The 26,702-nt window shown below is 52.2% G+C and overlaps 1 protein-coding gene and 1 non-coding gene across 2 annotated transcripts; both read right to left on the reverse strand.

Moving 5' to 3' along the window:
• Nucleotides 1-614: 614 nt before the first annotated feature.
• MED24 (mediator complex subunit 24) lies at nt 615-26,640 on the reverse strand. The gene is given in 27 exon segments (XM_041000860.1): nt 615-852; nt 967-1,115; nt 1,413-1,493; nt 2,198-2,297; nt 2,594-2,684; nt 2,874-3,055; nt 3,348-3,612; nt 5,643-5,806; nt 5,809-5,820; nt 6,130-6,229; nt 6,338-6,516; nt 6,827-6,909; nt 7,338-7,384; nt 8,110-8,252; nt 8,709-8,820; nt 9,272-9,358; nt 9,615-9,697; nt 10,018-10,065; nt 10,580-10,693; nt 10,910-11,060; nt 11,180-11,291; nt 13,460-13,692; nt 14,006-14,079; nt 14,398-14,436; nt 25,852-25,934; nt 26,023-26,279; nt 26,580-26,640. Coding segments are annotated over 26 exon segments (2,979 nt in total). The 5' UTR covers nt 26,153-26,279; nt 26,580-26,640; the 3' UTR covers nt 615-735.
• LOC121170583 lies at nt 6,984-7,082 on the reverse strand. Its single transcript, XR_005886009.1, has one exon. It is a non-coding gene; the product is annotated as a small nucleolar RNA SNORD124 (small nucleolar RNA).
• Nucleotides 26,641-26,702: the final 62 nt, after the last annotated feature.

The raw sequence follows: 26,702 nt of genomic DNA on the forward strand, positions 1-26,702 counted from the left end.
ACGCTAGAAGGGGCAGCTCCAGCTGCAGCCTGGACAGATGGGAGATGACATGCAGCCCAGCAGCACAGGGCCCATGCCAGAACCTTTTCCACCTCATGGTACGGCTGAGTGGGTGGGCCACAGGCCAGTGTTGCCACCCCTTCCAGGGCTGGGGTCTGAGTGTGTGCACACACACACCCTGGTTCCCTAGTCCAGTGAACACCAGAGTCCCAATCCCTGCCCTCCTGAGCCTCCACTCCACTGCAGGGGATGCAAGGAGAAGACACTGCCCTGGCCCTGTTGGCACAGACACCCATGGCATCACAAGGGGACCCGCAAGGATCTTTATTTACAAATGAGCTGAGATGGGCTTCCCCTCACGTGTTAAAAAAAATACACATGCAAACACACATACACACATGTGCACATGCACTCAGACACACACACACACACACACACACACACACACACACACACACACACCCCTTACACAACTATTAGGTCCTGGGGGCCAGTCTGCAATAGGCAAGGCCAGATTGGGGCAGGAGGGAGCTGCCCTGGGCTAAGGATCCAGGCTGCTCCATGTTTTTAAATATTGGCAGAGGGGAAAAGAAATTATCAAGAAACTGGGAGCTGGGAGAAAGATCTGGAAACTGTCAGGAACATGAGCAACCAGGTCTCGCCTTCCCTCACTCTCCCCTCCTGGGCGCCTAGGGCCGCCGCCCTCCCAGGTGTCCCTGCGGCCCCTCGAAGCCCTCAGAGTGCAGCAATGGCTTTGGCAGCCACCTGGCGTCCCAGGGGCAGGCTGAGGTCCGTGATGGCTAGAACCACCTTGGGGCTGGATGTGGCCGACAGCTTCACCAGCTCCGAGACCTGTCACAGACAGATACGCACCAGTGGCTCCCCGCCTTCCTCAGGTGGGGTGCTGTCGCCGCAGCAAGGAGAGCCCATCCTCCCCCTACTCCAGCAGAGGAAGGGGACACTCACGGTGGTGAAGGGCATGAACTGCAGGATGCTGCCTCGGCTGCCCTGCTCCAGGCAGTCCACACACTCCTCCAGGAACCACTGCACGAACTGGGTGTGGGGGCCAGCGGTGCGCGCGCTCAGGATGGAGGAGATGAGCAGGAAAAGGTTGGCTGTGCAGGAGGGAGAGGAGCAGAGCTTGTGGGGGACTGGGGACAGGTCAGGGTCTGGGCGGGGAGGTGATGCTGAGAGCCCCTACGTGGGAATGAGCAGGATCGAGGGGAACATGCAAGAAAAGAAATGGCAAGGCAGCCTGGGGACCAGCGGCGCTCACGCTTACCGAGTGAGCAGGGATGCGAGGGGCGTGGGGGATGGGGGCCTCGCCCAGCCGCTGTGCCCTCACCCTCCCTGAGGAAGAGGGGCTCCCTCGGGCATAGCCCCTGGGTTTCAGAGCAGCAGGGGGTACTCACCCAGGACTCGGTTCAGAGGGTCCCTCATGTTGACCGTGTGCAGCTGGGAGGCTGACAGGGAGCTGCTCATGGAGCGGTCCGCTGTGGGACAGAGCAGAGGGGACACTGGGGAAATGGCCATCACAGTCTCGAGTGCCTCTGCCAGCAACAGCCTCACCCTTCCTCCCTCCGGGTATCAGCTGACCCACACAGGACCCAGGGAAGCCCTAGGCACCGCTAGGACAGGGGAATTCCCAAAGGGAGTGCACAAGGCAGTAGGAATGCCAGTAGGAACCCCAGGGGCCATGGCCAAGTCCCGTGCTTCCTTCACAGCCCATGAGCACAGTGACACTCAGATGTGCTAAGTCAACCAGCCCACGGCTTGGAGGCCACAGGGTCCCTAAGTCCCTAAAAAGTTGTAGAGAAGCTTCTAGTCTCACCGAAAAGAGGAAAAATGGAAAGGCACTGAAGGAGCTTCCCCAGGAACCCTGGGGGAGGAGCGTGGGAAGCAGGGCAGGAAGAGCGGGCAGGAAGAGCGGGCAGCAGCCCGAGCCCCAGCCTGGACCTGCTGCAGGCCACAGGGCATGTCACAGGGGGAGGAAGGAAGGGCAGAGCGAGTGAGTCAATGGCACAGGATGGCCGAGGCAGTAACCTTACCGAAAAGGCCTGTGACCCCCTTGATCCTGTGGCAAGTGGGGAGGGAGGAGCTTAATGCGGAAGGGCACAAACAGACCCAGCCCTGGTCCCCACTGGACAGGCAGGTGTGCCTGAGGTGGGGTCTGCATGCGCCCCCCAGCCTCACTCACTGGGGCTTGCAAGGATATTGGCGTCGTCCTCATTGGAGCTTAGCAGGCGCATCAGCTTCGACGGCTGTGTGTCGTCCAAGGGGAACAGGCTGCTATAGTCCTAAGGGGTAAAGTGGCCACTGTGGGGCTGGGACTGCTGCCCACAGTCCTGCGTGTCTGTGCCCACACAGCTATCCAGCCTCACCACCCCGGGGAGGACCAGGCCCTCAGGAAGTGCAGACTGAGGGCAACCCCTGAGCCACCTGTCCAAATGATGCCCAGCCAGACCCAAATAAAACTGCACTAAGACGGCGGACCATGGCTGAGGCCTCCAGCATGAGAAGGCGCCCCTCTCTGGCATATGCTCCAGGAGTGCCTGCTGGACTCGCACACGGGCAGGTGGGCAGGAGCCCCTACCTCGATGTCCTCACGGTGTCTCTTCTTTTGGCGAGAGGATGCCTGGCCCTTGTGGGATGAGTAGGAACTCAGTGCACACCACACAGCAAGCCTGGCCAAGGGTTCCAGGAAAAGAGGACCAATCAGAGGGGCTCAAGGGAGAGTTTCTAGTCCCCACTGACCAAGCCCCATTTGCCCAGCTTCCAGGGTGGGCCCAGACTGGGCTGCACGACTGTCTGGGTGGTGGGTGGAGTGGAGGGATGGGGTCTTCAAGCTGGGCAGGTTCTGGAAAAAGTCCTACTTGGCCAGTGCAGTGCCAGGGGGATCCATGAGGCTGTGCCACTTGGAAGAGTCGGTGAGCAGGCTGGGCAGGATATGGCCCAGCAGGACCAGGGTCACCTGCTGCATGTCCAGGCAGAAGATGGAGTAGAGCAGCTCCACAGCCCGCAGCGTGTGCTCCTTGCGCGTCTCCTTCAGGAGCTCCTAGATGGGCCGCAGGGCGAGCAGGTGAGGGGCCCCGCACCGCATGCCCCTCCCACTCCTCATGCACCACAGTCTCTGGCCGGAACTGCTGCCACAGGCGGCTCCTTGAGGCCAGGACTGTGCTGCTCCCCCCATGGAGCTGACCACAGCTGCCCCTGGGCCAGCCTGAGAGCTGGGGAGCCAGAGCCAGGACAGAGTCTGGCCTGCTCAGGTGTTCTTGCAGCCTTTTCTGGGTCTGTAGACGCCCGTGGCCACGACCCACATGCCTGGCTCCCACGTGGTAGCCCAGTACCTTGATCAGGTTGTTGCAGAACCAGTAGACGCCCCCCATGTGCAGCAAGGTGTCGAACACGTGGATGGAGCGGCTGTCCACCCAGCCCTTCTCCAGCACCTTGGCAAACATGTCTGTCAGCACCTCCTTGATGGGCCGCTTGGGGGGGAGCAGGTTCCAGTAAGGCATCGTGTCCACGCCCGTGGATGGGAACTTGATCTGCGTGGCAGTCTGCTGCAGCACATCTGCACACATGTGCTCCAAGATGGAGTTCATGATCACTACCCTGGGCAGGTGGAGAGGACGGATGGGTCGGGCGCCATGGTGGGGAGGGGAGGCGTCATCTCAGCCAGACTTTCCCCCTCAACTAGGGTTACGGAAATATTCCTGGGGAACAGGCCTCATCTGGTCCTGGGGCTGGAGATAACCCCCTGCGGAGCTGGCGGAGCTCTCCCTGGCCAGGCACCAAGCCCTTCGAGGCCACAGAGCAGTGCCTTCCCTCCTTCCCTCCTTTCCACAGCTCCAGCACCACACTCCCCCTCCAACCTCCCCACCCCCGGGCTGGGCCCTGCCAACCCTCTGACATAAATAAACATAATCACTTCCCCCTGAGCCAGTGCTTGGGGGGTCCCCGCCTAGCCTTGGCCTCCTCCCAAGGTAAACAGTTTCTTCCAGGACAGAGCCCCTGGGCTGCCCCATACCACTATTCCCGGCCCTCAGTAGCTGGGCAAAAAAAAAGTATATCCAGGAATCTTCCATGCGGGTCTTGACTGGGACAGCAGACTCAGTTCTGCAGGCCAACTGTTTCTGGAATGCTGGGTGATACTGGAAAAGCCGGTAGGACTTCCAGGGCCGTGCCCTGATCTGTACCAGGGAGCCCCAGGTTGGCACTAGTCCTCACCCACCCAGGGACTGCTGTGCTTAGGGGGGGATTAGGGCAACCAAAGTCCCACTACTTGTGGGAGGACAACGGGGGAGGAAAGGAAAAAGAGAACAAGGTAAAGGGAACATAAAAGATGTGATGTCACAGACCCTCCCCAAACGTCATTCTAGCTTTTTTGTTGTTGTTGCTACTTGTCCTTTCTCAAACGTCCGCAATGGCTACCCTGCTGGTCATCACTCAGAACTGACCGGTGGGGCTGCTGATCGTGACACTTAGCACCCTATACTGGAGTTCAACTCCCTGCTGCTCTGCCTCTAATCCAGCTTTTTACTTATCTGCCTGGAAATACAGCAAAAGACAGTCCAAGTACTTGGGTCCCTGCCACCCATGTGGGAGACCCAGATGGGGTTCCCAGTCTCAGCTGTTGCGAACATTTGGGGAGTGAGCCAGCAGATGGAAGATCTCTGTCTCCTTCTGTCACTCTGCCTTTCACATCAGTCAACCAATCTTTATTTATTCATCAATAAACTGATTTGTTGATGAATGCCCCCGCCCCCGACTGTGTTCACAAAAGCCAAGAGGGAGATAGAAACAACTCAGTGTCCACGGAGCGAGGACTGGGAGCAGCACGCGGTAGAGCCCCACGAAGGGGTCTTAGTCAGCCTTAGGAAGGGAGGAAATCCTGTCACATGCCACAGTATGGATCAACTCTGAGGACACAGCACCGAGGGAAATAAGACATAAACAGGCTGACATTGCCCAATGCCAGTGACAGGAGGTATGGAAAGCGGCGAGAGGGAATACAGCATGCCAGCTGCCAGACAGCGGCAGTTTCAGATCCACAGGATGAGAAGGTTCTGGAGATGTTTCGCAATAGTCCGCGTAATTGCGCCGCACGGGGAAGTGGGGGGGAAGGCTGTATAGTACATGGTTTTTGCCACAATTTTAAAGCAAACAACTTGTTGGCTGGGGGGAATGAACCAACACCGGCAAATTCAACACAGCTGAACTTGCTGGGGCCAAGACAGGAAATCCCAGGCCAGTGGGTGGGGGTGCAGGCCTGCAGATGGACTCAGTTCCTAGAGAGCCAGCCAGCTGCGACCGGCCCTCTGGGCGGTGGCAAGCCAGCTCCCCAGAACTGTGGAGCTTGGAGGCAGCACCCCCAGCACACGGTGTGTGCCGAAAGCCGCACGTGGCACAGAGATGTGCGGGCCGTGATTACAGAGTCCACAACATCGTGAGTGCCAGCAGGGCCACCCCGAACACCTTGAACTCACTCAATCTCCGGACCTGAGCAGGGCTAAGTATGGTTCAAGCCTTGATGGGTGGCAGAAGGAATGTGAGGAAATGGATGAAGAAGGCATGTTTGGGAAGGTGAGGGGCACCGGGGCAGCTCTCTCATGCCCTCCTGGCAGGGTGGGGGCGGCACTGACCTCTCGTTGTAGAACTGCAGGGTGTTCTCGCTGTAGAGTGGCCCCGCCAGCTGGCGGATCATCTGCAGTGATTTCTCCCGCTCGTCCAGCCCCAGCATCCGGACATGGGCCACGAGCCAAGCCACGGCGCACACCGCCAGGCTGCACACTTTGCCTTTGATGTTTTATCGGTGATTTTCTGGGGGCAGGGACAAGGGTGACTCAGCTATTGTCTGCCCCTCCTGGGTCATCCCTTCCCTGGGCCTCCGTGGGCAGCTAGGTGCAGTGGGCCGAGTCTGGGCTACATTCCCACATTCCACACCTCTCCCCGATGGACGGGATTCTCCCAGAGCCACTGGTTGGGGAAGGAGGGGCTGAGACTATGGTCCCAGGATGGTCAACATCACACAGGAGTGCCCAAGTCCAGGGTCATGTTGTTCACATAACAAGCTAATCCATAACTAGCTGAGAGTCCTGGGAACAGAGGCCGCGAGAAAGGCAGGGCTACCTGGATGGATTCAAAGGCCAGCACCCCGTTCTCCCAGGCATTGAGGATTTCCAAGATGGCCGCCGAAATGCTGAGGCAGGCTTCGTGCCATTTCATCTGCCTACAGGGGGTGGCAAGGGAGGAGAATCACCACGGGGAGCAGGGCAGGGGTCCTGGGAAGAGGCCCTGACCCTGTCCCTCCCCTCTGAGGGGTTGCCCAGGCACTGACACCAGCTTCATCTCTGAGGAGTTGTTGAGCAGGGCTACCAGCGACTCCACTTTGGTCGAGTCGGGGCGGAAGCAGGGGTGCTCGGGGTTTAGGATCTTGCCCTCCTCGGGCATGCAAGTCTGCATCCAAGTCTCAAAGAAGGGCACCTCTTGCCCTGGGCTTGACTCGGACAGAATCACCTGTGAGAGAGGGAAGGGAGAAGCACAAAGTGGGCCAGAGACTGTACCCCAGTTCCCTGTCACACTGCAATTTCTCCCCTACCCTAGAGAACTAGGACAAACGGGTCAGCCAGAGGCTGACGGGGGACTGTGCTGCCACCTAGCGGCCCTTCTAGGACATGGCTGTGACTGCCCATAGGGATCACCTGATCTAAGGCCAGTAGAACTGGCTGGGGAGACTGATGGACCTGGGGGAGGACAGAGCTCTGGGCTATTCCTCTGCCCCACTCGTTGGGCACCCCTTAGTCCCACCTGCTCCCATCACACTCACCTCAGAACCATAGGTCTGGGCCACATGGCACAGCATGAGGAAGGAGATATCGAAGAGCAAGGCACGTACGGAGGCCGCTTTGGCTGCAAGAAGATGCGAGGTTGAGGCCTCAGCCCAGGACAGCGCCCGAGCCCTTGGCTAAGTCAGAGCGCCAGGATTTACCCAGGAAGGTCAGGGATCAAGTGGCTCCCTCAAAGCCAAGGCTCAGAATCCTTTTCTTGAGTCTCAGGGGAACATCATTCCTTCCTTGGGGTCAAAGATTTCTGGACCCTTCCTTCCCCCTAATCCCTGCTGAACCACAATGGGGGGCAGGAAAACAAGAGGGGGAAGCTTTAGGAGAGTTCTATCCCCTGCACCATCTTCATCCAAGCCTCCGCAAAACCTCCTGTCAGTCATAGCTCAGCGAGGAGGACAGACACTGCCTTCCCAGGATGCCTTCATCCCGTCTTTTCTCCCCAGCCCCCCTCCCAATGTCCATGGGGGTCTGCCACGGGCCGCACAGCTGACTTACTGCTTTCTCCATTGCCGTGGGTTGTGAACTCATTCAACTCGTTCAAGCTGCGGAAGGAATAGAAACAGCTGGCATCAACCAGGGCAAGAGCAATGGGCAGGCGCTGGGGGTGCTGCCGTCACCAGAACCTGAGTAACAGACTAAGCCTGCGACAGGAGACCCGGATGGAGTTGCTAGCCCCTGCTGTGGTGGGCATTTGGGGAGTGAACCAGTGGGTAGAAGATCTCCATTTCCCTCTGTCACTCTACCTTTCCAATAAATAATAAATAAATCTCTTTAAATTCATTTATTTTTTGATTGGAAAGTCAGATTTACAGGGAGAAGGAAAGACAGAAAGATCTTTCATCTGATGGCCACTGCCCAAGTGGCCGCAATGGCTGAAGCTGAGCCAATCTGAAACCAGGATCCTGGAGCTCCTTCCAGGTCTCCCACATGGGTACAGGGTCCCAAGGCTTTGGACCATCCTCTACTACTTTCCCAGGCTACAGGCAGGGAGCTGGATGGGAAATGGAGCAGCTGGGAAATGAACCAGTTCCTATATGGGATCCCGGTGGTTGCAAGGTTGCAGAGGATTTAGATACTAGGCTACTATGCTGAGGAAGAAAGGGCCGAGTCCGCCCACTGAGGCCTCCAGTTGGAATGCTCGCCTTGGCCAGTGTATCTCTGACCTAGGAGGCCCTGGCCCATGTGCCTCACCACTGCTCTGCCAACTCCTCCCTACACACAAGCCCCCGTCCACCTCCCACACAGTCAGGAGCTCAGTTTTCCTCACTTGATGAATTTCCGGGCAAAGGATTTAAGCTTTCCGGTGGCAGCGGCGGCAGCCAGTAGTAGGTCCAGACTCTTCCCGGACAGCATGTGACCCAGGACTCCCAGCAGCCCCTCTGGGGACTTGGAATGGTCTGCATCCATCGTCTGGAGATGGGACAGGAAATCAAATCCAGAAAGAATACAGAAGAACCCTCCAGATAAATGGTCTGGCTACATTTTCTCTTGTGGCATGTCTCCATTAACTGGCACATCACGGTTCACATTATTGCCATCCTTCCGACCTCCACCTGGATGTCACTCTCAAAATCTATCAGCACACACCGGCACATCGTGGGGCGGGGCAGAGGAAAGGTTTGGAGTGGCCACGGCTGGGAGGGTCTCGCCGACCCCCACCATAGGTGCCTGGCCAGCAAGCAAAAGGCACAAACGTCAGGTTGCAGGGCCAGCTGCCCTTGCCTTTCTCTCCCTCCACTTCCAGAGCAACTGTGTGTGAAAAGTGCACCAGAGAGCTCTGTGGCTCTCGGTTATTGATCTGGAAGTAGAGGGGCGGCGGCGAAGAGGCAAGAGCAGATGCTGGCAGCAAGCGAAGGGCGCGCTCACCTTGAGGATATTGGTGACGGTGGGCTCTGCCCGCAGGATCAGCCCAGGATTGGGCTGGATGTTGGCATTTTCTCCTGACTTCAGCTGGGGTGCCTGTTCCCGGTCTTCAGTGCTGTGGTCACAACCAGTCGGCCGAGAAGAGAGAAGAGGAACGTGGCCAGCTGTTTGACCCTCCCTAGTCTAACCCCAGAAGCAGGGGCACAGAGAGGGTTGGAAGCTGTCAAGAGCCTCAGGGACCGGGGCAAAGTTTGAGAAAGCAGATTTGGCTCAGCAATTGCCTCGAATGGTCATCAACCATTGCCTCTAGTTTGAAAGCTTGCTGGAGATTAAAGGCAGATGTGGGATTCTTATTTTGGCCACAGTGGAAGGTATGGGTTAAAAAGTATCAACACACACCACCAAACTGTGTTCCGAAAAACTGAGTGTGATCTTTTTCCTCCTATTCCCTGTCCTCTGGGGGCATGGTCCCAGTCCCTGGCAACCTAAACTTCAGACAGGAGGGGGACAGACACCAGCAGCCCAGTCACCAGGAGACAGACAGGCCCTTAGGTGCACACACTTACCGCTTAGCTGTAAGGCTGTTGACGCTGGCTTCGGACAGCAGCCCCTGCTTGCTACACTCTGTGAGCAGGAAGTTTGTACAGTCGCAGCTGCAAGGAAAAATGATGAGGGGACAACTGGGCTCCCAGCAGGGAGTTTGGAGGGACAAGGTTTTGAAGGGTGAGGACAGTCCGGAGAGAAAGGAGTGGGGCTCTGGGTTTGCAGCAACTCAGGGCTACTGCTTCCTGCCCTGCCAAGGGGAGCAGACAAAGAGACAGTGTCCCTTGAGACTTCTGTGGCCCAGCCAGCAGGCCAAGAGCCTAGAGCACCTTCCAGAAGAGCAGGGCTGAGCGGGGGCACTCGTACTTGCAGCGCTGGTCGGCTTTGTCCAACAGGGGAGTGAGCTTCAGCAGGTACTCGAAAGCAGAGTGGACATCTTCGGTAAAGTCCTACAAACAGTCAGAAGCTGCAGCTGGCTTCCAGCTCCCCTGCTGCTCCACAGCTCTCGATGCAGGCTCACAGGGCCATTCTGTCAAATGCAGGAGCCTGCCGGGTGACCTGCCCACCACTAACTCCCTGGCTGGCGGCCTGCTGTCGGGAGCTGGGGTGCGTGTGTAAGGATGCAAGTAGGGCCCCCAACCCTCACACATGCTTACTGCCTTCCTCAAGGCAGAGAACACAGGCTCCTGCCCAGCCTGGGTCTGAGCGGGCCTCCCTGGCCCTTGCTTTTCCACCCACTTCTGTACTGTGTCTCCTTCCTCATACTCACCTTGTCCCCGTGACAGTACTTCTTCAGCTTTACCAACACCTGTGGGATCTAAGGGCACCGGGGAAGAGAGAAACAGGAAGATCACTTCCCTACTACCACTCCAGCCCCGGTTCCAGCCCCGCTCCAGCCCCGGCTCCAGGCAGCGGAGCAACAACGTCCCCAACTAGAAGGGAAGGCATCCTTGGAGCCCAATCAGAAAGTTGATAGGCGCCCAAGGGCTTGATGCCCAACAGGATACAGGGAACCACCTGCTTCTGCCAGCACAAGAAGGAAATGCCATGCACAAAGGTGGGACGCCAGCTTCAAGGAAGACTGAGGCCTGCATCCCTTGGCTCTCGGAATTGCCCAGCACAACACTGGCTGCGGCTCAAGCTAAACGGCACCCTGTGGCGAGAAATCACGGTCCTGCCAAGTGGGCTAAATATAGCTCTGGGGCTTTCAGAGAACATAATCAATGGGTGCTGGTGCCGGGAGACCTGCAGGCCAGGCGCCCAGCTGGCGGAGGGGCCAACAGGGACCGGGTGCCTCTGTTTGTCCTGCGACCCAGGTGGCCTCCAGGTACCTTGAGGAAGGTGAAAGCTGTCCATTTGAGCTCCTCCGTGCCTTCAGGGGACTCGATGAGCCCCACGAAACAGGCTTTCCAGATCTCCAGCACAAAGAGCGGGGTGGGGATATGCTGTGGGGAAAGCAAGGGTGAGGCCTGAGCACATGCCCCCCACCCCTGCATCCTTCTTGGGCTCTAGGGACAGAGCAGGGATGCTCCCCGGGTCAGAGGTCAGAACAGATGCACCTGTCCCTGGCACTCCCTTTTTACCAAGGACACAGGAGACTCCTGTCCCTGCTCCAGCCCCCCCACCTCCAGGCTCAGGGGAGCCACTGGGCCCCCTCCCACCTGCATGCGCTTCACCATCATCAGCTGTTCCACCAGGGGCTGTATTTCGCCTGTCAGGTTCATGGTGCCCTCGAGCAGGACCACGGCATGGACTGTAGGAAAGCCGGTCTTGTGTAGCTGCTCTGAGTGCACAGACAGCATTGTGGGGATGCTGAGGGGACATACACACACAGGGGACAATTGTATGGCACATGAAGGCGAGAATGTCACCTGTGCCCCAGGACCCATCCTCTCCCTCCCTTCCCCACCAACACCCCAGGAGCTGGCTACCTCCTAACGAGTGTGCTGCACTGCTCAGCCTGGCTCTGGAGCTGGGGGTTGCTGAGATTGGCCAGGACTTCCCCAAGTTTCAAGAGAGAGTGTTCAATGGCCGTCCAGGAGGCTGGGGGTAGGGAACAGGAAACACAGAAACACGATGGGTGGTGGGGGTTGTCTGGCTCCAAGGACTCAAGCATCCCTCGGCCCACAGAGCCACGCAGGGAGGCTTCCCCTGAGGATGACGCGGAGGCCAGGGGCTGGAAGATGGCATGCACCGTGTGTAGAAGAGACGGCTTGAATAGCAGGGAAGGGGGACAGGTGGCACGCCAGAGTCCACAGCTGAGCAGGAATGGCAGCCACAAATGACTGCAGGACTAAGCCCGTGGGAAAGGCCAGCCTTGTGTGGCTGTTCCACGCCACTCGACGTCCAGTTCCAAGACTGCTGGCCGTATCCAGCACCTCTCCTCTGGGCCCCGCCCTCTGCTCCCTGCTTTGGGAAGGCACCCCTACAATACACGCACATGCACTCCATCCTTCAAGCCCCTGCTCAAGCCTCAATTCATTAACAATGTACCAAACTCATTTAAACCACTAATGCCTCTCTTGACATGCCAGCACACATGGTCTCTACTACATTACTGAGTTCTAAGTCACTTATCCTAGCGATAACTCCAGAGGGTCAAATGGTGGACAAGGGCATCAACTAATCCATGACCCATGCAGCCAAGAGGGAAGAAAAAGACAAGCCCTGTGACTCTCAGAACTGAGGACTCATCCACTCTGCAGCCAGCAAAACCCTTCACCGAGCACTTTGGCCGGAACGGTCAGTGCCACCCCGCAGTAATTATCTCCCTAGACTTCTCAAAACCAACCAAGTACACTTGGAGAATAAATACACTAATCTTCTGAGAAGCTCCAAGCCAGGTCTTGAAGATTTGGATATCACCTGTTCTGGCATTCTTGTTATGGGGAAACAAGAAAGCCTTAGCAGGGGTTCCCAAGCTGCCCTGGCTATTAGCAGGCCTGTGGTCTTTTGACCCCACTGCCAGAAGTCAGAGTGGGCCCTGCCAGCAGGTGATCCGTCTACTCTTAGGCTCTGGGAGCATCCAACATTTAACATCTAAGCCTGAGTCAGCGTGGCACCACCGGCTGGCCCTGGCCTTCAAGCAACAAGTCATTTGCCTCCAGATGAGAAGTGACACAGAGACACACACAAGAACAGATGCTGGGTCCAGCATGATGGCTGAACTAGCTAAAGCTTCTTCTTTCAAGCGTCAGAATCCCATATGGGTGTCAGTTCATGTCCTGGCTGCTCCACTCCCCAACCAGCCCCCTGCTTGGGGCCTGGGAAAGCCGTAGTAGACAGCCCAAAGCCTTGGGATCTTGCACGTGCATGGGAGACCCAGAAGAAGCTCCTGGCTCCTGGCTTTAGATCGGCTTAGCTCTACCTGTTGTAGCTGTTTGGGGAGTGAACCAGAGGACAGAAGATCTTTCTTTTTGTATCTCTTTCTTTCTGAAGAAAATCTACCTTTTCGGGCCCAGCGCAGTGGCTTAGCTGCTAAAGTCCTCACCTTGAATGCGCCAGGATCCCAAATGTGCACAGGTTCTAATCCCGATGGCCCAACTTCCCATCCAGTTCCCTGCTTGTGGCCTGGGAAAGTAGTTGAGGATGACCCAGGGCCTTGGGACCCTGCATCCTTGTGGAAGACCCGGAAGAAACTCCTGGCTCCTGGCTTTGGGTCAGTGCAGCACCAGCCATTGCGATCACTTGGGGAGTGAATCATCAGACGGAAGATCTTTCTGTCCCTCCTCCTCTATATATATCTGACTTTCCAATAAAAACAAGTAAATCTTGAAAAAGAAATCTACCCTTTTCAATAAAAATAAATAAATCTAAAAAAAAAAAAAAAAAAGGAACAGATGCTGTGGATGCTATGCTTATCTCATCCTCCAGTTTCCTCCAGGCATGTGATGGCCTGGGCTCACTCCCCGCCACACACATGCATGTTGAGGACAGGGGTCCTGCCACATGCTGCTTTGGTGGCCCCCATACCTCACCCTCAGCACCTGGCATGGTGAATAAATACCTATTGCTCAATAAATACCTATTGGTTGACTGGCTTGGGTGCCATACAGCCCAAGTCCCTGGGATGTATGCAATGCTTATGGGGAGAGAAAAAAGGAAGTGGGAATGTTTCAGATCCAACTGGAAAAAAGTCTGATGGCAGCCTGCCTCTCCCCTACCAATCAGAGGGCCAGCTATGGGGGACATAGGGGAATCTGGGCACATACAGGCCTCCTCCAGTTTGGCGATGTGCAGCAGGGCCCGGTTCTTGGTGCTGCTCAGGGTCTTCTCCAGGCGCTGCAGGCACATGGCAAGCTGCTTCTCTCCGGCGCCTGGGCCTCCTCCCTCCAGTCCCTCCTGCAGACGCTCCGCAGAGGCTGCTGTGCAGCGCAGCAGCCAGTGGAGGGCGCTGAGCAAGGCTCGGCACAGCCCAACGCACTCCTCTGCTTTGCCGTGACAGCTACCGGGAAAGGACGCAAAATCTGTCTCTGTTCCCAGGGCTGAAATCCGACCCAAGCCAACATGCCAGCGTCCCTGGCACTCCCTGGCCAGGAAAGTGCACAGGGAGGATGGCACAGCCCCGGGGCAGACATCTAGCCCTGTCACATGTGCAACTCAGAGTAGAGGAGAGGCACCTTGTCCTAAGGGAATGCACAGACAGGGAGGGGGATTTCGGGAGGGATGGGCAGGCAGAAAGAAGGAACGCAGGGACCTGCAGCGCTGCTCTGGGTTCAAGGGCCAAGAATCTCTCCTTTGCACTAACAGACCCTTACCTTAGCCGGTCACAAAACATGTCCAAGATGTCCAGGAGTGCTTGGACACACAGGTCCCGGGAAAAGTCATCAAACTGTGGGAAGAATGCATGGGACAGACACTACCCCCTGGGTCTTACCCAGGGAGCTACGGCCCCACTTAAGACTCTTGCATCTCTCTCTTCCAACCCCAGGTTTGGGACACAGCATCCTCTTGCTGTCAAAAATTGGCCCACTTCCCAGACCTTCCCCTTTCAGTGGATGTCCAGCAATGCTGGCTGGAGGCAACTGCCATGGCCTCTCCAACCTCAGTGAGGTCACTAAACCAGAGCAGTCAGGGAGGTGGGGCTTGTCCATCACATACCCTTTGGTCCCCTGCCCCCCACTCAGCTCCAAAGTGGCCAGGATCCTACCTTGCTGATGGCTGTGAGGACAGAGGAGTAGGACACCATCTGAGGGAGGAAGTAAAACATCCTTCAGACAACTGGTCTCCCCCACAGTCAAGCAATGCGATCAGGGATGCTGAAGGGCTGCAGCTATTCCAAGACCTCAGCCCCTTGGAGAAGCCCAGGCTGATCCACTTAAAAAGAGAGACTGACACTACGCCTGGCCTCATTCCTGCGCCGGACAAGCCCACTGCATAGAACATCAGCATAAAGGGGATGGATCGGGCTGCTTGACAGTGTCACGTTGCAGCAAGCATTTAGTCCAGTGCTTAGGACACCCATGTCCCACACTAGAGTAGTGTGAGTCAACCCTGTCTTGCCCCTGATTCCAGAGCCTCCTGGGAAGCAGCACGCGAAGGCCACGTGGGAAACCTGGATTATGTTTCCAGCTTCTGGCTTCGGCCTGACGCAGCCCAGCACCCCCACCCACAGCCCCTTTCTGGGCATTCAAGGAGTGAACCAGTGAATAAGAGATTGAACACTCGCTTACTCTCTCTCCCTCTCAAACACACAAAAAAATAATTTGTGAAAAGGTGCCAAGGTATTCATTGTCTACAGTAAGTTAAGTCTGGTAACCAGTGGGCCGAGGCTGCGAGGAGTGGGGTGCTCAATTCTGACAACCTCTGTGGCGAAGAGCGGCTTCACTGGGCAAGGACAACTACTGAGCATTTTATGCACTGACTAGATGGCACCTGTGCCTGCAGCCAGGGAGTGAGCTGTCCTGCACCAGGCCTTTCCTGCAGGATATGTTGGTGACACCTTCCCTGGCCAACTTCAACCTCCCACCCAAGGGTGAAATGTGGGCACCGACTGACTCACCACCCCTCTCACCAAATAGGCTACCAGCAGCCTCCACTAAACTGGCAGCTCCCTGAGGACAAAGGCATTTCTCTTGAGTGACTGCCACAATTCCAACATTTGCAGAATGACTTACAAAAACCACATTTGGACCCATCACAGTAGCCTAGAGGTGAAAATCCTCTCCTTGTGTGCACTGGGATCCCACATGAGAGCAGGTTCTAATCCCAGCAGCTCTGCTTCCCATCCAGCTCCCTGGGCCAGGGAAAGCAGTTGAGGACAGCCCAAGGCCTTGGGACCCTGCACCATGTGGGAAAACCAGAGGGGCTCTGCGCTTCCAGCTTCAAACTAGCACAGCTCCAGCCTTTGCGGTCACTTGGGGAGTGAATCAATAGATGGAAGATCTTCTTCTCTGTCTCTCCTTTCTGTAAATCTGACTTTCCAATAAAAAATAAAATAAATCTTTAAACACACACACACACACACACTCTAGGTCAGTACTTCCTTAAGTTGCCCCCAACAAGCTATGTTGTCACCGGGGGAACCACCAGACTCACATGGCTGTAAATCACAAGTCACATAGACAAGTACAGTTTTTCAGCCACAGTAGCCTCTTTCAAGTGCTTGTGGTTACTATACATATCAGCACATACTATACAAAAGACACTTCCCGTGAAGCAAATTCTGATGGACCACCGTGTTCTAAAGGATCCTAAGAATGATTAGAAATGCTGGCATTCCAAATGGGATGTGGGACAGACTGGACTAGTCTGCTACACATACTGGTAAACCAGAGTAGGGGGCAGGTCTGGTGGGGGTTATTGTGGGTCGCTCCGACTAGGCTGCAGCTCCCACTGGTTTGTATGAGGGCCGAGTGTGTGCTGGGCAGAACCAGGCTAGACTGCAACACCCATTGGTTCCAGTTGAAGACAGGGTTGGAAACAGAACCAACCCAGCAATTGCAACCACCAGCTGATGGGGGCGATGGGCTGTGCTGGGCCCTGTGCTTGCTAGTACATACAAGAATCTGGTCTCAGACAAAGTTTCTTTGGGGATCTCCCTAATCGAACTGCCGGACTCAGTACCCTAATCATGAAAAGACAGAGGACAGAACAAGTCAACCACCTCAGCCATTCACCACAGCATTGGTAGTGAAAAACTGGGCAAACAGAGACTCTAAGATGGACTATGTCAATCAGTGGATTCTTCAACGACCTCATCATGCTTGGAGTGAAGAGACTGGCAACAATTCATAACTGTTGAACTATCAAAACCACCTGAACAAGACCCTCGGAGCATGCCCCACATCAGGGACCTGGGGTAGGAGACTGGGTGAGGCTTCTCTGTTAAAATCCCCCTTTACCTCAGATATATGAAGGAAACAATATGGAAATAATAGTCTTACCCATTTTCCTATAGCCCTTGAACCTTTTTGCCCTAAATAGCTATGTAAAGGTTGTCAAAAATGTAATTTAAAAAAATGAAAAAAGTTAAAAAAAAAAAAAAAAGAAATGCTGGCATTCTATGGCCATGTGCATGTACAAGCAAACACACGTTAACTTGAAACCTGGGTTGGAGCCTGTGCTATGGTGTTGTACACTAAAACTTCACCTGTGGGTTCATGTACATATATGGACCCAGTCATGCCCCAGCTACTCTACTTCCCATCCAGCTCCCAGCTTATCACCTGCGAAAGCAGCAGTGGATGGCGTAAGACCTTGGGCCTATGCCACCCAAGAGGGCGTCCTGGCTCCGAAGATGGAGTTTCTGGCTCCTGGTTTCAGCCTGGTCCAGCTCTGGCTATTGAAGCCATTTGGGGAGTAGACCAGAGGATCTCTCTGTTATTGTTTTAAAAAATAAATAATTTTTAAAACATTTTTATTGGAAAGAAAGGATTACAGAGAGAGACAGAGAGAAAGATCTTCCATCACTGGTTCACTCCCCAGTGACCACAATGACCGGAGCAGAGCCAATCTGAAGCAGGAGCCTCTTCCAGGTCTCCCATGCAGAGAGTGGATTAATCACAGTGGATTAAGACGCCTGTAATGACCGCATCACATATTGGCACTGGTTCATTTTCTGGCTGCTCCACTTCTGATTCAGCTCTCTACTAATTTACATGGGAAGACAGCAGATGGTCCAAGTTTGCAGGCTCAAGCCACACACATGGGAGATTTAGATGCATTTTCAAGCTCCTTGCTTCAGCCTGGCCATCCCTGGCCATTGCAATCTTTTTTTTTTTTTTTTAAGATTGATTTATTTTTATTGGAAAGGCAGATAGACAGACAGGAAGATCTTCTGTCCAATGGTTCACTCCCAAGTACTGCAATGGCTGGAGCTGAGCCAACCTGAAGCCAGGAGCCAGGAGTTTCTACCAGCTCTCCCACATGGGTGCAGGGTCCCAAAGCTTTGGGCCATCCTCAACTGCTTTCTCAGGCCACAGGCAGGGAGTTGGATGGGAAGCAGGGCTGCCATGATTAGAACCAGCACCCATATGGAATTCTGATGCATTCAAGACGAGACTTTAACCGCTACGCTATTGTGCCAGGCCCCATTACAACCTTTTGATGAGTAAATCAGCAGATGGAACACCTTTCTTTCTGTCTTCCCTCTCTCTTTTGTTTTGCTTTCAAAATAATTCTTTAAGAAAGAAAACATTTTGGGGCCAACACAGGGGTTCAACTGGCTAATCCTCCCCTTGTAAATGCCAGCATCCCACCTAGGCACTGGTTCATGTCTCAGCTGCTCCACTTCCCATCCATGTCCCTGCTTGTGACCTGGGAAAGCAGCAGAGGATGTGCTTGAGGCCACTTGGGGAGTGAACCAGCAGATGAAAGCTCTTTCTCTCTGTCTCTTCTCTTTGTAAATCTACCTTTCCAATAAAAATAAATGAATCATTAAAAACAATTTTTTAAACCTAGCATACAGAATTTACTGCAGAAATTCTAAAGCCATTATATATAATGTATACTATGAATGAGGATATCCAAGATGGTAAAGAGATAAAACAAGCAATAATCTTCAATTTTATTTGATCAAAGAAATACTCCGAGTATTTCCAAAATATACCCCAGGACATTGCACCTGCACAGCAGGCCTCTCTGAAACACAGACAGCATTGAATTTCTACCTTTTCTCTAAGCAGCAAGTCTGGGACCTGGAACATAATATGGTCCTCAGGTGTTTACTGCTTTGAATAAATAAAATCTATTAAACACATGCATTCTAAAAAATAAATCTACCTTAAGATGAATTTCTGTCAATAAAAGCTATTCATCACCATCACAAACCACAAAGATTGGAGATTTGGATTAAGAGAAAAATGTCCTAAATGAAATTACACCCTACATGAAATTTTTATGGAGATTTAATAAGAAGAAAACAGTCCCTAATAAAATTAAACCTTATATAAAATCATTCAGTTATAAAATATTTTTAACTTTTCAAGTGCTATAGAAGAAACAGTTATGGGGCCCGGCATGATGGCCTAGCGGATAAAGTCCTTGCCTTGAACACCCCAGGATCCCATATGGGCGCCGGTTCTAATCCCGGCAGCTCCACTTCCCATCCAGTTCCCTGCTTGGGGCCTGGGAAAGCAGTTGAGGATGGCCCAAAGCCTTGGGACCCTGCACCCGTGTGGGATACCCGGAAGGAAGTTCCTGAATCCTGGCTTCGGATCAGCATAGCATTGGCCGTTGCGCTCACTTGGGGAATGAATCATCGGATGGAAGATCTTCCTCTCTGTCTCTCTTCTCTGTATAGCTGCCTTTCCAATAAAAATAAATAAATCTTGAAAGAAAGAAAGAAAGAAAGAAAGAAAGAAAGAAAGAAAGAAAAAGAGACAATTATAATGAAATAGAATCAGTGGCCAGAAACACCCAAGTTTAAAAGCAGCGTCAGGGTGCTTATCAGCCTCGTGGGGTAGGAACCCCAAGGATTTAAGGAGAAAGCTGAGGCAGCCTCAGTAAGCTGAGCTCAGCGAGGTTTTTCTCATGTGTAATTCAGCCATCACCTGAACAGGCTGCTCTCTGTTGAGACTGGAACAGGACACAGAGAGGGCTTAAACACAATTAGCTTCCAGACCCACCCTTGGCGGCAGGACGCACTGTGAAGCCAGAGCCGGTGTCTGACAGTACTCAGAAAATTGGGAGCCTGCCTGGGCAGGATGACCACAGCGGCCCAGGCGAGTGTTTGTTTATTTATAACTGACATCCCCATAGCAAGAGCTTGGCAAAGAGCTGAGCCTGAATGGATACCAGCCTGTAGGGGGAGCTGAACGTTCTCACCAACAATGGACCCCAAACTACCAGGGCAGAAGCCCCCCAATTCTGCAGGTGGGTCCTCAGGGATCCTCTTAGTCAGACTGGGCTAAATGGGGCTCAAACTCCGAACGCTGCTCAGTAACAGTGTGCTAACTCTATCAAGAGAGCTCTGCTACTCCAGAGACCTAAAAATACCCTCCACCTGGTGAACTGTTTTTCACTGTAGGATTCAACCGATTCCAGTCTTAATAATTCAATCAACGAGGAAGCTCGGAACCACAAACCCCTGAGGCTGGAACTGCCGCTGCAGCCGCGGCCATGTGGCCGGCCCAGGGTGACCTCGCAGCTGCTCTCTAATCCCCTCTGCTCTTCTTCGTAGTCAACACCTCCAACGACTCCTAAGTGCCCTCTCTGCGCCACACTGGACCAAAGAGCCTCTTGACGCTTAAGGAAAAGGAACTCGGTGATTCTGACGGCCCACCCCAGTCCTTTGGATGTACTTCTCTCTCGTTTTTTATTCCTCCTGCCTTTCCCATCACTGTTTAGACATCCCCAGATTCTGTTTTTATAAAGAGCTCCCAGGAGACATCATATTTCCATCTAAACACTTGCTGTCCTCCACGGGACAGAGTTCTCCACAGACTCTCACTATGGCTTCACATGGCAACTCCTTCTAGTCACTTCTATCCCCACCAGCCCGTGGCTCTGCTCATTAAAGTCCTCAACAACCTCTTGACCACCTGGTGGAGTCCCATCCTACCTGACTGCTCAGCAGCACCTGCGCTGGGAGCCACTCCCTGCTGCCCCTCAGGCTCTCTTCCCTCTGCTTCCTTGACACCAAACTCTTGGCTTATCTTCTCTCCTCCCTGATCCCTTCTTTCCAGACTCCTAGGAGGGATTCCTTTCACATGTTTAAGTTTCTAAAAATGTAGTTGGTTCCTCAGAGAAATGACTAGGGCCTCTTGGTTTATTTTCTTAATGATCCATGACTTCCACTACTATGTTTTTATTAACTTTTTTTTATCTGAAAGGCAGATTTACAGAGAGGAGAGATGAGGTCTTCCATCTGTTGGTTCACTCCCTGAATGGTTGTAATAATCTGAAGCTGGGAGCCAGGGGCTTCTTCTGGTTTCCCATGTGAGTACACAGGCCCAAAGACTTGAACCCTCCTCCTCCACTGCTCTTCCAGGCCATAAGCTTACAGCTGGATCAGAACTGGAGCAGCCAGGACACAAACCAGCACCTTGTGGGATGTCAAGGCTTGTAAGCTGAGGATTAGTCTGTTGAGCCACTGTGCAGACCCCATGGCTGGTGACTTCTAAACCAACAGTTCCAGGCTAGCCCTCTTCAAGGACCCTGACAAGTGTGTTCAACAGCCCACTGAGTCTCCTCTTTTTGACAATCCACGCAGGTCCCTCAAGTCTAACAGGACCAAAATCAACATGCCGCTCTCGCCTGCACCCACTCTTCACCACTTTCAGTGTCTTCTTCCTGATCCCCTCAGCCACCCAGTGTCCAAACAAGGAACTCAAAAACTATCTTTGACTTCCTCACCTTCTCCTCCTCCAGCTAATCCCCAGATCCTCTGGATGTGACTTACTAAAACACTCCCAAGAAGAATAAATAAACAAACTAACTAACTAACTAAAATACTCCCAAACTCATCTTTTCTATTGCTACTTTCCCGGTTCATGCTAATATCATCTCTCACCTGAATTACTGCAATCACCTAAAATTGGGGGGCCAGACAACTACAGCTCACAAGTCAAATCTGCTTCATCGTGTGTTTTTGTTAATAAAGTTTTATTAGGGCCCAGTGTGATGTTTCAATGGCTAAATCCTCAACTTGCAAATGCTGGTTTTCCATATGGATACCAACTCATGTCCTGGGTGCTCTACTTCCCATCCAGCTCCCTGCTTATGGCCTGGGAAAGTAGTATAGGATGGCCCAAAGCCGCCCACCATGTGCCTTCACGGGAGACCCAGAGGAAGCTCCTGGCTTCAGATTGGCTCAGCTCTGGCCACTGTGGTCATTGGGGATTATATCTGTGGATGAAAGATCTTTCTGTCTGTCCTTCTCTTCATAACTCTGATCTGCCTTTCCAACAAAAATAAAGAAATCTTTTTTTTTAAGTCTTACTAGTAGGTGTGTTAGTGCCCACTTATTTATAGACTGTCAATCTGTTTACTAAACAGTACTTTATTAATTTGCTCATTTAGTAAATAATATGTACTATTTGCATGCACTCGGCTTGAGGGTTATAATGACAGAAGAGTGTTAACAGAGCCCACGTGGCCTGCCAAGTTGCAAAGCTGGTATTTATAGTTAGCCTTCCATATCGACAGAGCCCACATCCATGGATTCAACCAACAGGGGGTCAAAAACATTGGAGTACAGCAGGTCAAGACACCGCTTGTGACACCAGTATCCCAAATCAGAGTTTTGAGTCATATCCCAGCAGCTCTGTTTCTGATTCAGCTCCCTGCTAATGTGCCTGTAAAAACAGAAGATGGCCCAAGTGCTCAGGTCTTGGCCACCCAAGTGGGAGACCAGAATAGAGTTCCTGGCTTCTTACTTTGGCCTGGCCAAACCCCAGCAGTAGCCGGCATTTGGGCAGTGAATCAGTAGATGGAAGATCTTCCTCTCATTCTTTTGCTCTTTCAAAGAAATAAAGTAATAAATATATAAACAAGCTGTACATGTATTCTAGGAATTTTATAACAGAACAAACTGGACAACTACTCCAAACAAACGATGACAGCAAAAAAATCTTAGTGAATGGAGCCAATGAACATTGGGAGGGTGAAATCATCCTCAGATTGGTGAAAACGGCAGCATTTCAGAACTATCCAAAACACTTGGATAGAATCCTTGGAATATGTACACACTGAGACTCTGGGTTGATACGAAGTGGTGGTTCCTCATCCCTGGGATGTGTGGTAAGCCATGAGTGGTCTCCCCTTTTGTCTCTTCCCTTCCCCCAGGATTAACAAGAAATATCAAATTTGGAAGCAATGAGTTTATCCAATTTTCCCTAAACTTCGATCCTTCCTATCCTGATCAACCATGTAATCATTATTAAAAAATAAAATGTATAAAAAGAAAAAATTTTTTTAATTGATCTTTTTTTTTTAATTTTTGGAGTTTGGCATTTTTAAGATTTTAAAGGAGCGGCAGATTTACAGAGAAGACAGACAGAAAGATCTTACATCCGTTGATTCACTACCCAAGTGGCCACAATGGCCAAAACTGAGCCAATCCAAAGCCAGGAACTTCTTCTGGGACTCCCATGTGGTGGCAGGGACCCAAGGCCTTGGGCCATCCTCTACTGATTTCCTAGGCCATATGCAGGAAGCTGAAAGGGAAGTGGAACACCTGGGATGTGAGTTGGTACCCATATGGGATCCTGGCACATGTAAGCCGAGGATTTAGCCGCGAGGCCATTGTGCTGGGCTCTGGAGTTGGGCATTTAGCTTAGAAGTTAAGACGCCCGGGCCCGGCGCGGTGGCGCAAGTGGTTAAGGTCCTCGCCTAGCACGCCCGGGATCCCATATGGGCGCCGGTTCTAATCCCGGCAGCCCCGCTTCCCTTCCAGCTCCCTGCCTGTGGCCTGGGAAAGCAGTCGAGGACGGCCCAAGGCTTTGGGACCCTGCACCTGCGTGGGAGACCCGGAAGAGGCTCCTGGCTTCGGATCGGCATAGTATCGGCCCGTTGCGCTCACTTGGGGAGTGAATCATCGGATGGAAGATCTTCCTCTCTGTCTCTCCTCTCTGTATATCCGCCTTTCCAATGAGAAAATAATAAAAATAAATCTAAAAAAAAAAAAAAAAAAAAGAAGTTAAGACGCCCATTAAGATACTGTCATATCCCTGTGCCATAGCCTAGCAAATAAAGTCCTCACATTGCATGTGCTGAGATCCCAAATGGATTTGGTTCGCCCCAGCAGCCCTGCTTCCCATCCAGCCACCTGTTTGTGGCCTGGGACAGCAGTCAAGCACGGCCCAAAGCCTTGGGACCTTACACTCATGAAGGAGACCTGGAAGAGCTCCTGGCTCCCAGCTTCAGTCAGCTCATCTCCAGCCATGAATGGAAGATCTTCCTCTCTGTCTTTCCTCCTCTCTGTATATATGAAAATAAACCTTTCTTTAAAAAAAATTATATATATATAAAATATCATTTACCCCTTCACTCTCACCCTCTCAAAGTTGCACAATGGAGCAACTTGGAGAGGTTCCAAGACACGTGATGACATAATTAAAGCTGTCAGCAATTGGAACATATATATAACTCAGTCATGAATATTTGCCAAATGACCAATTCATGATGATGCAACAAAAATCATGCAGGCCAAAATGATCTAATCAAAGTATAAGAGGAAGACTGACAGGTTCTAATAAAACAAAGTACAAGAGAAGTTCACAGCTAGCACTGTCAGGGATTCACACAGTCTGTTGAATTTTAGTGCAGTATCAAAGAATATTCACAATTATCTGAAAAGTTTATTAAAATACTTCTGTCTTCGGGCTGGTATTATGGGGTAGAGGGTTAAGCTACTGTTTGCGACGCCAGCACTCCATCTCAGAGTACCAGTTTGAATTGCCCAAGCTTCACTTCTGAACAAGCTTCCTAATAATGTGCCTGTAAAGGCAGTGGAAGATGGCTTACGTCAACTGGGAAGACACCCACATAAGAGACCCAGATGGAGCTCTTGGCTCCAGGCTTTGGCTTAGCGTATTCCTGGATATTGTAGCCACCTGAGGACTGAACCAGTGGATGGAAGAGACACCTCTTGTCGCGCTATAACTCTTTCAAATAAATAAATAAACATACTTCAAATAAACAAATAGAAGCAGCTATAAGAAAAAACTTCTGGGAGCCAGCACTGTGGCATAATGATTTAAATCTCCACCTGCAGTGACAGCGTCCCATATGAGTTTAAATCCCGGCTGCTCCACTTCTGACCCACCACCCTGCTAATGGCCTGGGAGTGCACTGGAGGCAAGCCCAAAGCCTTGCACCCCTGCATCCACGTGGGAGACTTGGATGAACCTCCTGGCTCCTGGCTTTGGACAAGCTCCAACCACTACAGCCACTTAAAGAATTAATGAGCAGATGTTAAGATCTCTGGTTCTCTCCTTTTGTTTACATAATTCCGTCTTTTCAATTAAGATTAAATAAATGTTTTAAAAAATACTTCCGTTTTCAAACTAAATATCTGATGTGTCAAGACTGATTCCTCTCCTCACTTTGAGTAAAACCCTCTATGGCAAAATAGAACAAGGCCGACAGGAGAACCCATTTGTGCTCTGTTAAAGTCAGACATTAACGAGGTCTGCAAAAACAAAGAAACCAAGACCATTTTCCAAATAATTTTTGTTTGTTTTGGAAAACAAGGTTCTTTTCAATTAAAATGTTATTAACATCTAACAATCTCATTGTGTTATTTTTAAACAAATCATAAATATTCCTTAAACTTGGTGGTTTTAATTTCCGAGATGATAAATGGGACAAACAGCACACACGTCCTGGGAAGTTCTGTGCAAGTCTTTGAGCGGAATGGATCCTGAGAGCACAACTGTGGCTCCAGGCACACAGAATGACTTTCAGCTCCTACCCAACATCACGTGCCTTTCTCTCTGTTTTGCAGGCTTGCATCTGCCTGGCTCAATCCCAGTCAACATTCAGATCTTGGTTTACATGTATCTTCTCCCAAAACGCCTCCCCTGATGGCTCAGATTGAATAAGGTGCCCTCCCATGTCCTCCCCGTACTCAGGTCTTCAAAAAAAGCCTTATTTATTTGAGAGGCAAGGTGACAGGGAGGGAGGAAAAGAGATCATCCACCTTCTTGCTCCCCACCATCCTGCAACAAGGGAGCCTGGAACTCCAGCTGGGTCTCCCAATGTGGGACACTTGAACCATCTTGTGTTATTTCCATGTGTATTATTGGGAAGGACTTGAACCTACACTTCCATGCAGGATGCTGGGTTAGCAGACAGCAGCTTAACCTGCTGCCCCAACACTGGATGTCCACCCTCTGTTCTAACACTTACCATAAACCCATCACATGACTACTCCTTCACACATCTGTGCATCACCTGCTACACTCCTTATGCGCTGGGACCAGGCACTGCTCACGAACACTTGCTCAGAGCATCACAGTATCTGGCACGTGTAAGTATTAACACAACAGGCCAACAAAATCACAGCAGATAACGTATTCTTCTTTTTACAAGAAAACCGAAACTCAAAAAAGCGATCTGTTCAAACAATTCACGTGCCAAGTACGAGTTGACAACCGCATTCCACCCAGATGATATAGCTCCAAAATGCACTCGGGGTTGGGAAGGGGGTGTCGTTTACCTGGGAGCTGATGGCATACTTCAGATAGGACAGGATGAGCGGATTAGGGGAGGGTCCAATCATGGCCTGCTCCAACAGCGCTTCTACGAAAGGAAAGACAGAATACTGCTGAGCTGCTACGGATCTGCTAGGTTGATCCCTCCCGCACCTCGTGCCCACTCCCCATGATACCTGCCAAGTTGAGAATGTCCCAGGTGGCTCCTTTGGGAAAGAATTTCTTCATGTTGATGGCCCACTGGTAGTCACTCCATCGTTCCTTCCAAGCTTGCAAAATGGCTTGCTTCAGATTTACCACCTTCATGATTCCACTCCGAGGAAGCGGGACGCGCGGTGACCCGTTCTGAAGTGGGAGGAATGGAGACTCTAAAGCGATGAGGCTCCGGGGGGAGTGCCCAGGGCCAGCTTCCACAGCAAGGAGACGAGGGCAGCTTTAGGCAAGAAGATGATAGGCAAATACGGAGGAGAGGACAAGGTGGAGGTCCTGCCAGCCGCTTCCCTCCTCATCCATCCTTTTTGGAACTGTCAAAGCGGCTATTACAAACACTAAGGAGGGCAGCAAAGGGTTAAGCCGGCTCCATTGGTCAATCACTCCCTGAGCTCTGGCAGCCTCCCTCGATCACCACCACCCCAAGTCCAGATTCCGCCCATCCCCACTTCCATCGTCTTCAACCCTGAAAGTATAATTCCCTATTTCTTTTCATCCTCCGCTTCCCTGTATTTAAACCTACCGGACAATCGAGTTCTACCTCCTAGGGAGAGCCATTTTGGCACATATCAAAGAGCCCAATTTCTATTGGCTGAAAGTAGTAAACATGAACCAATAGAAATTTAACGAAAGACCAGTCTTATCA

This window comes from Ochotona curzoniae, unplaced genomic scaffold (genome assembly GCF_017591425.1).
Source record: "Ochotona curzoniae isolate NIBS_2020 unplaced genomic scaffold, NIBS_Ocur_1.0 scaffold_2453, whole genome shotgun sequence".
Classification (NCBI taxonomy): Eukaryota; Metazoa; Chordata; class Mammalia; order Lagomorpha; family Ochotonidae; genus Ochotona; species Ochotona curzoniae.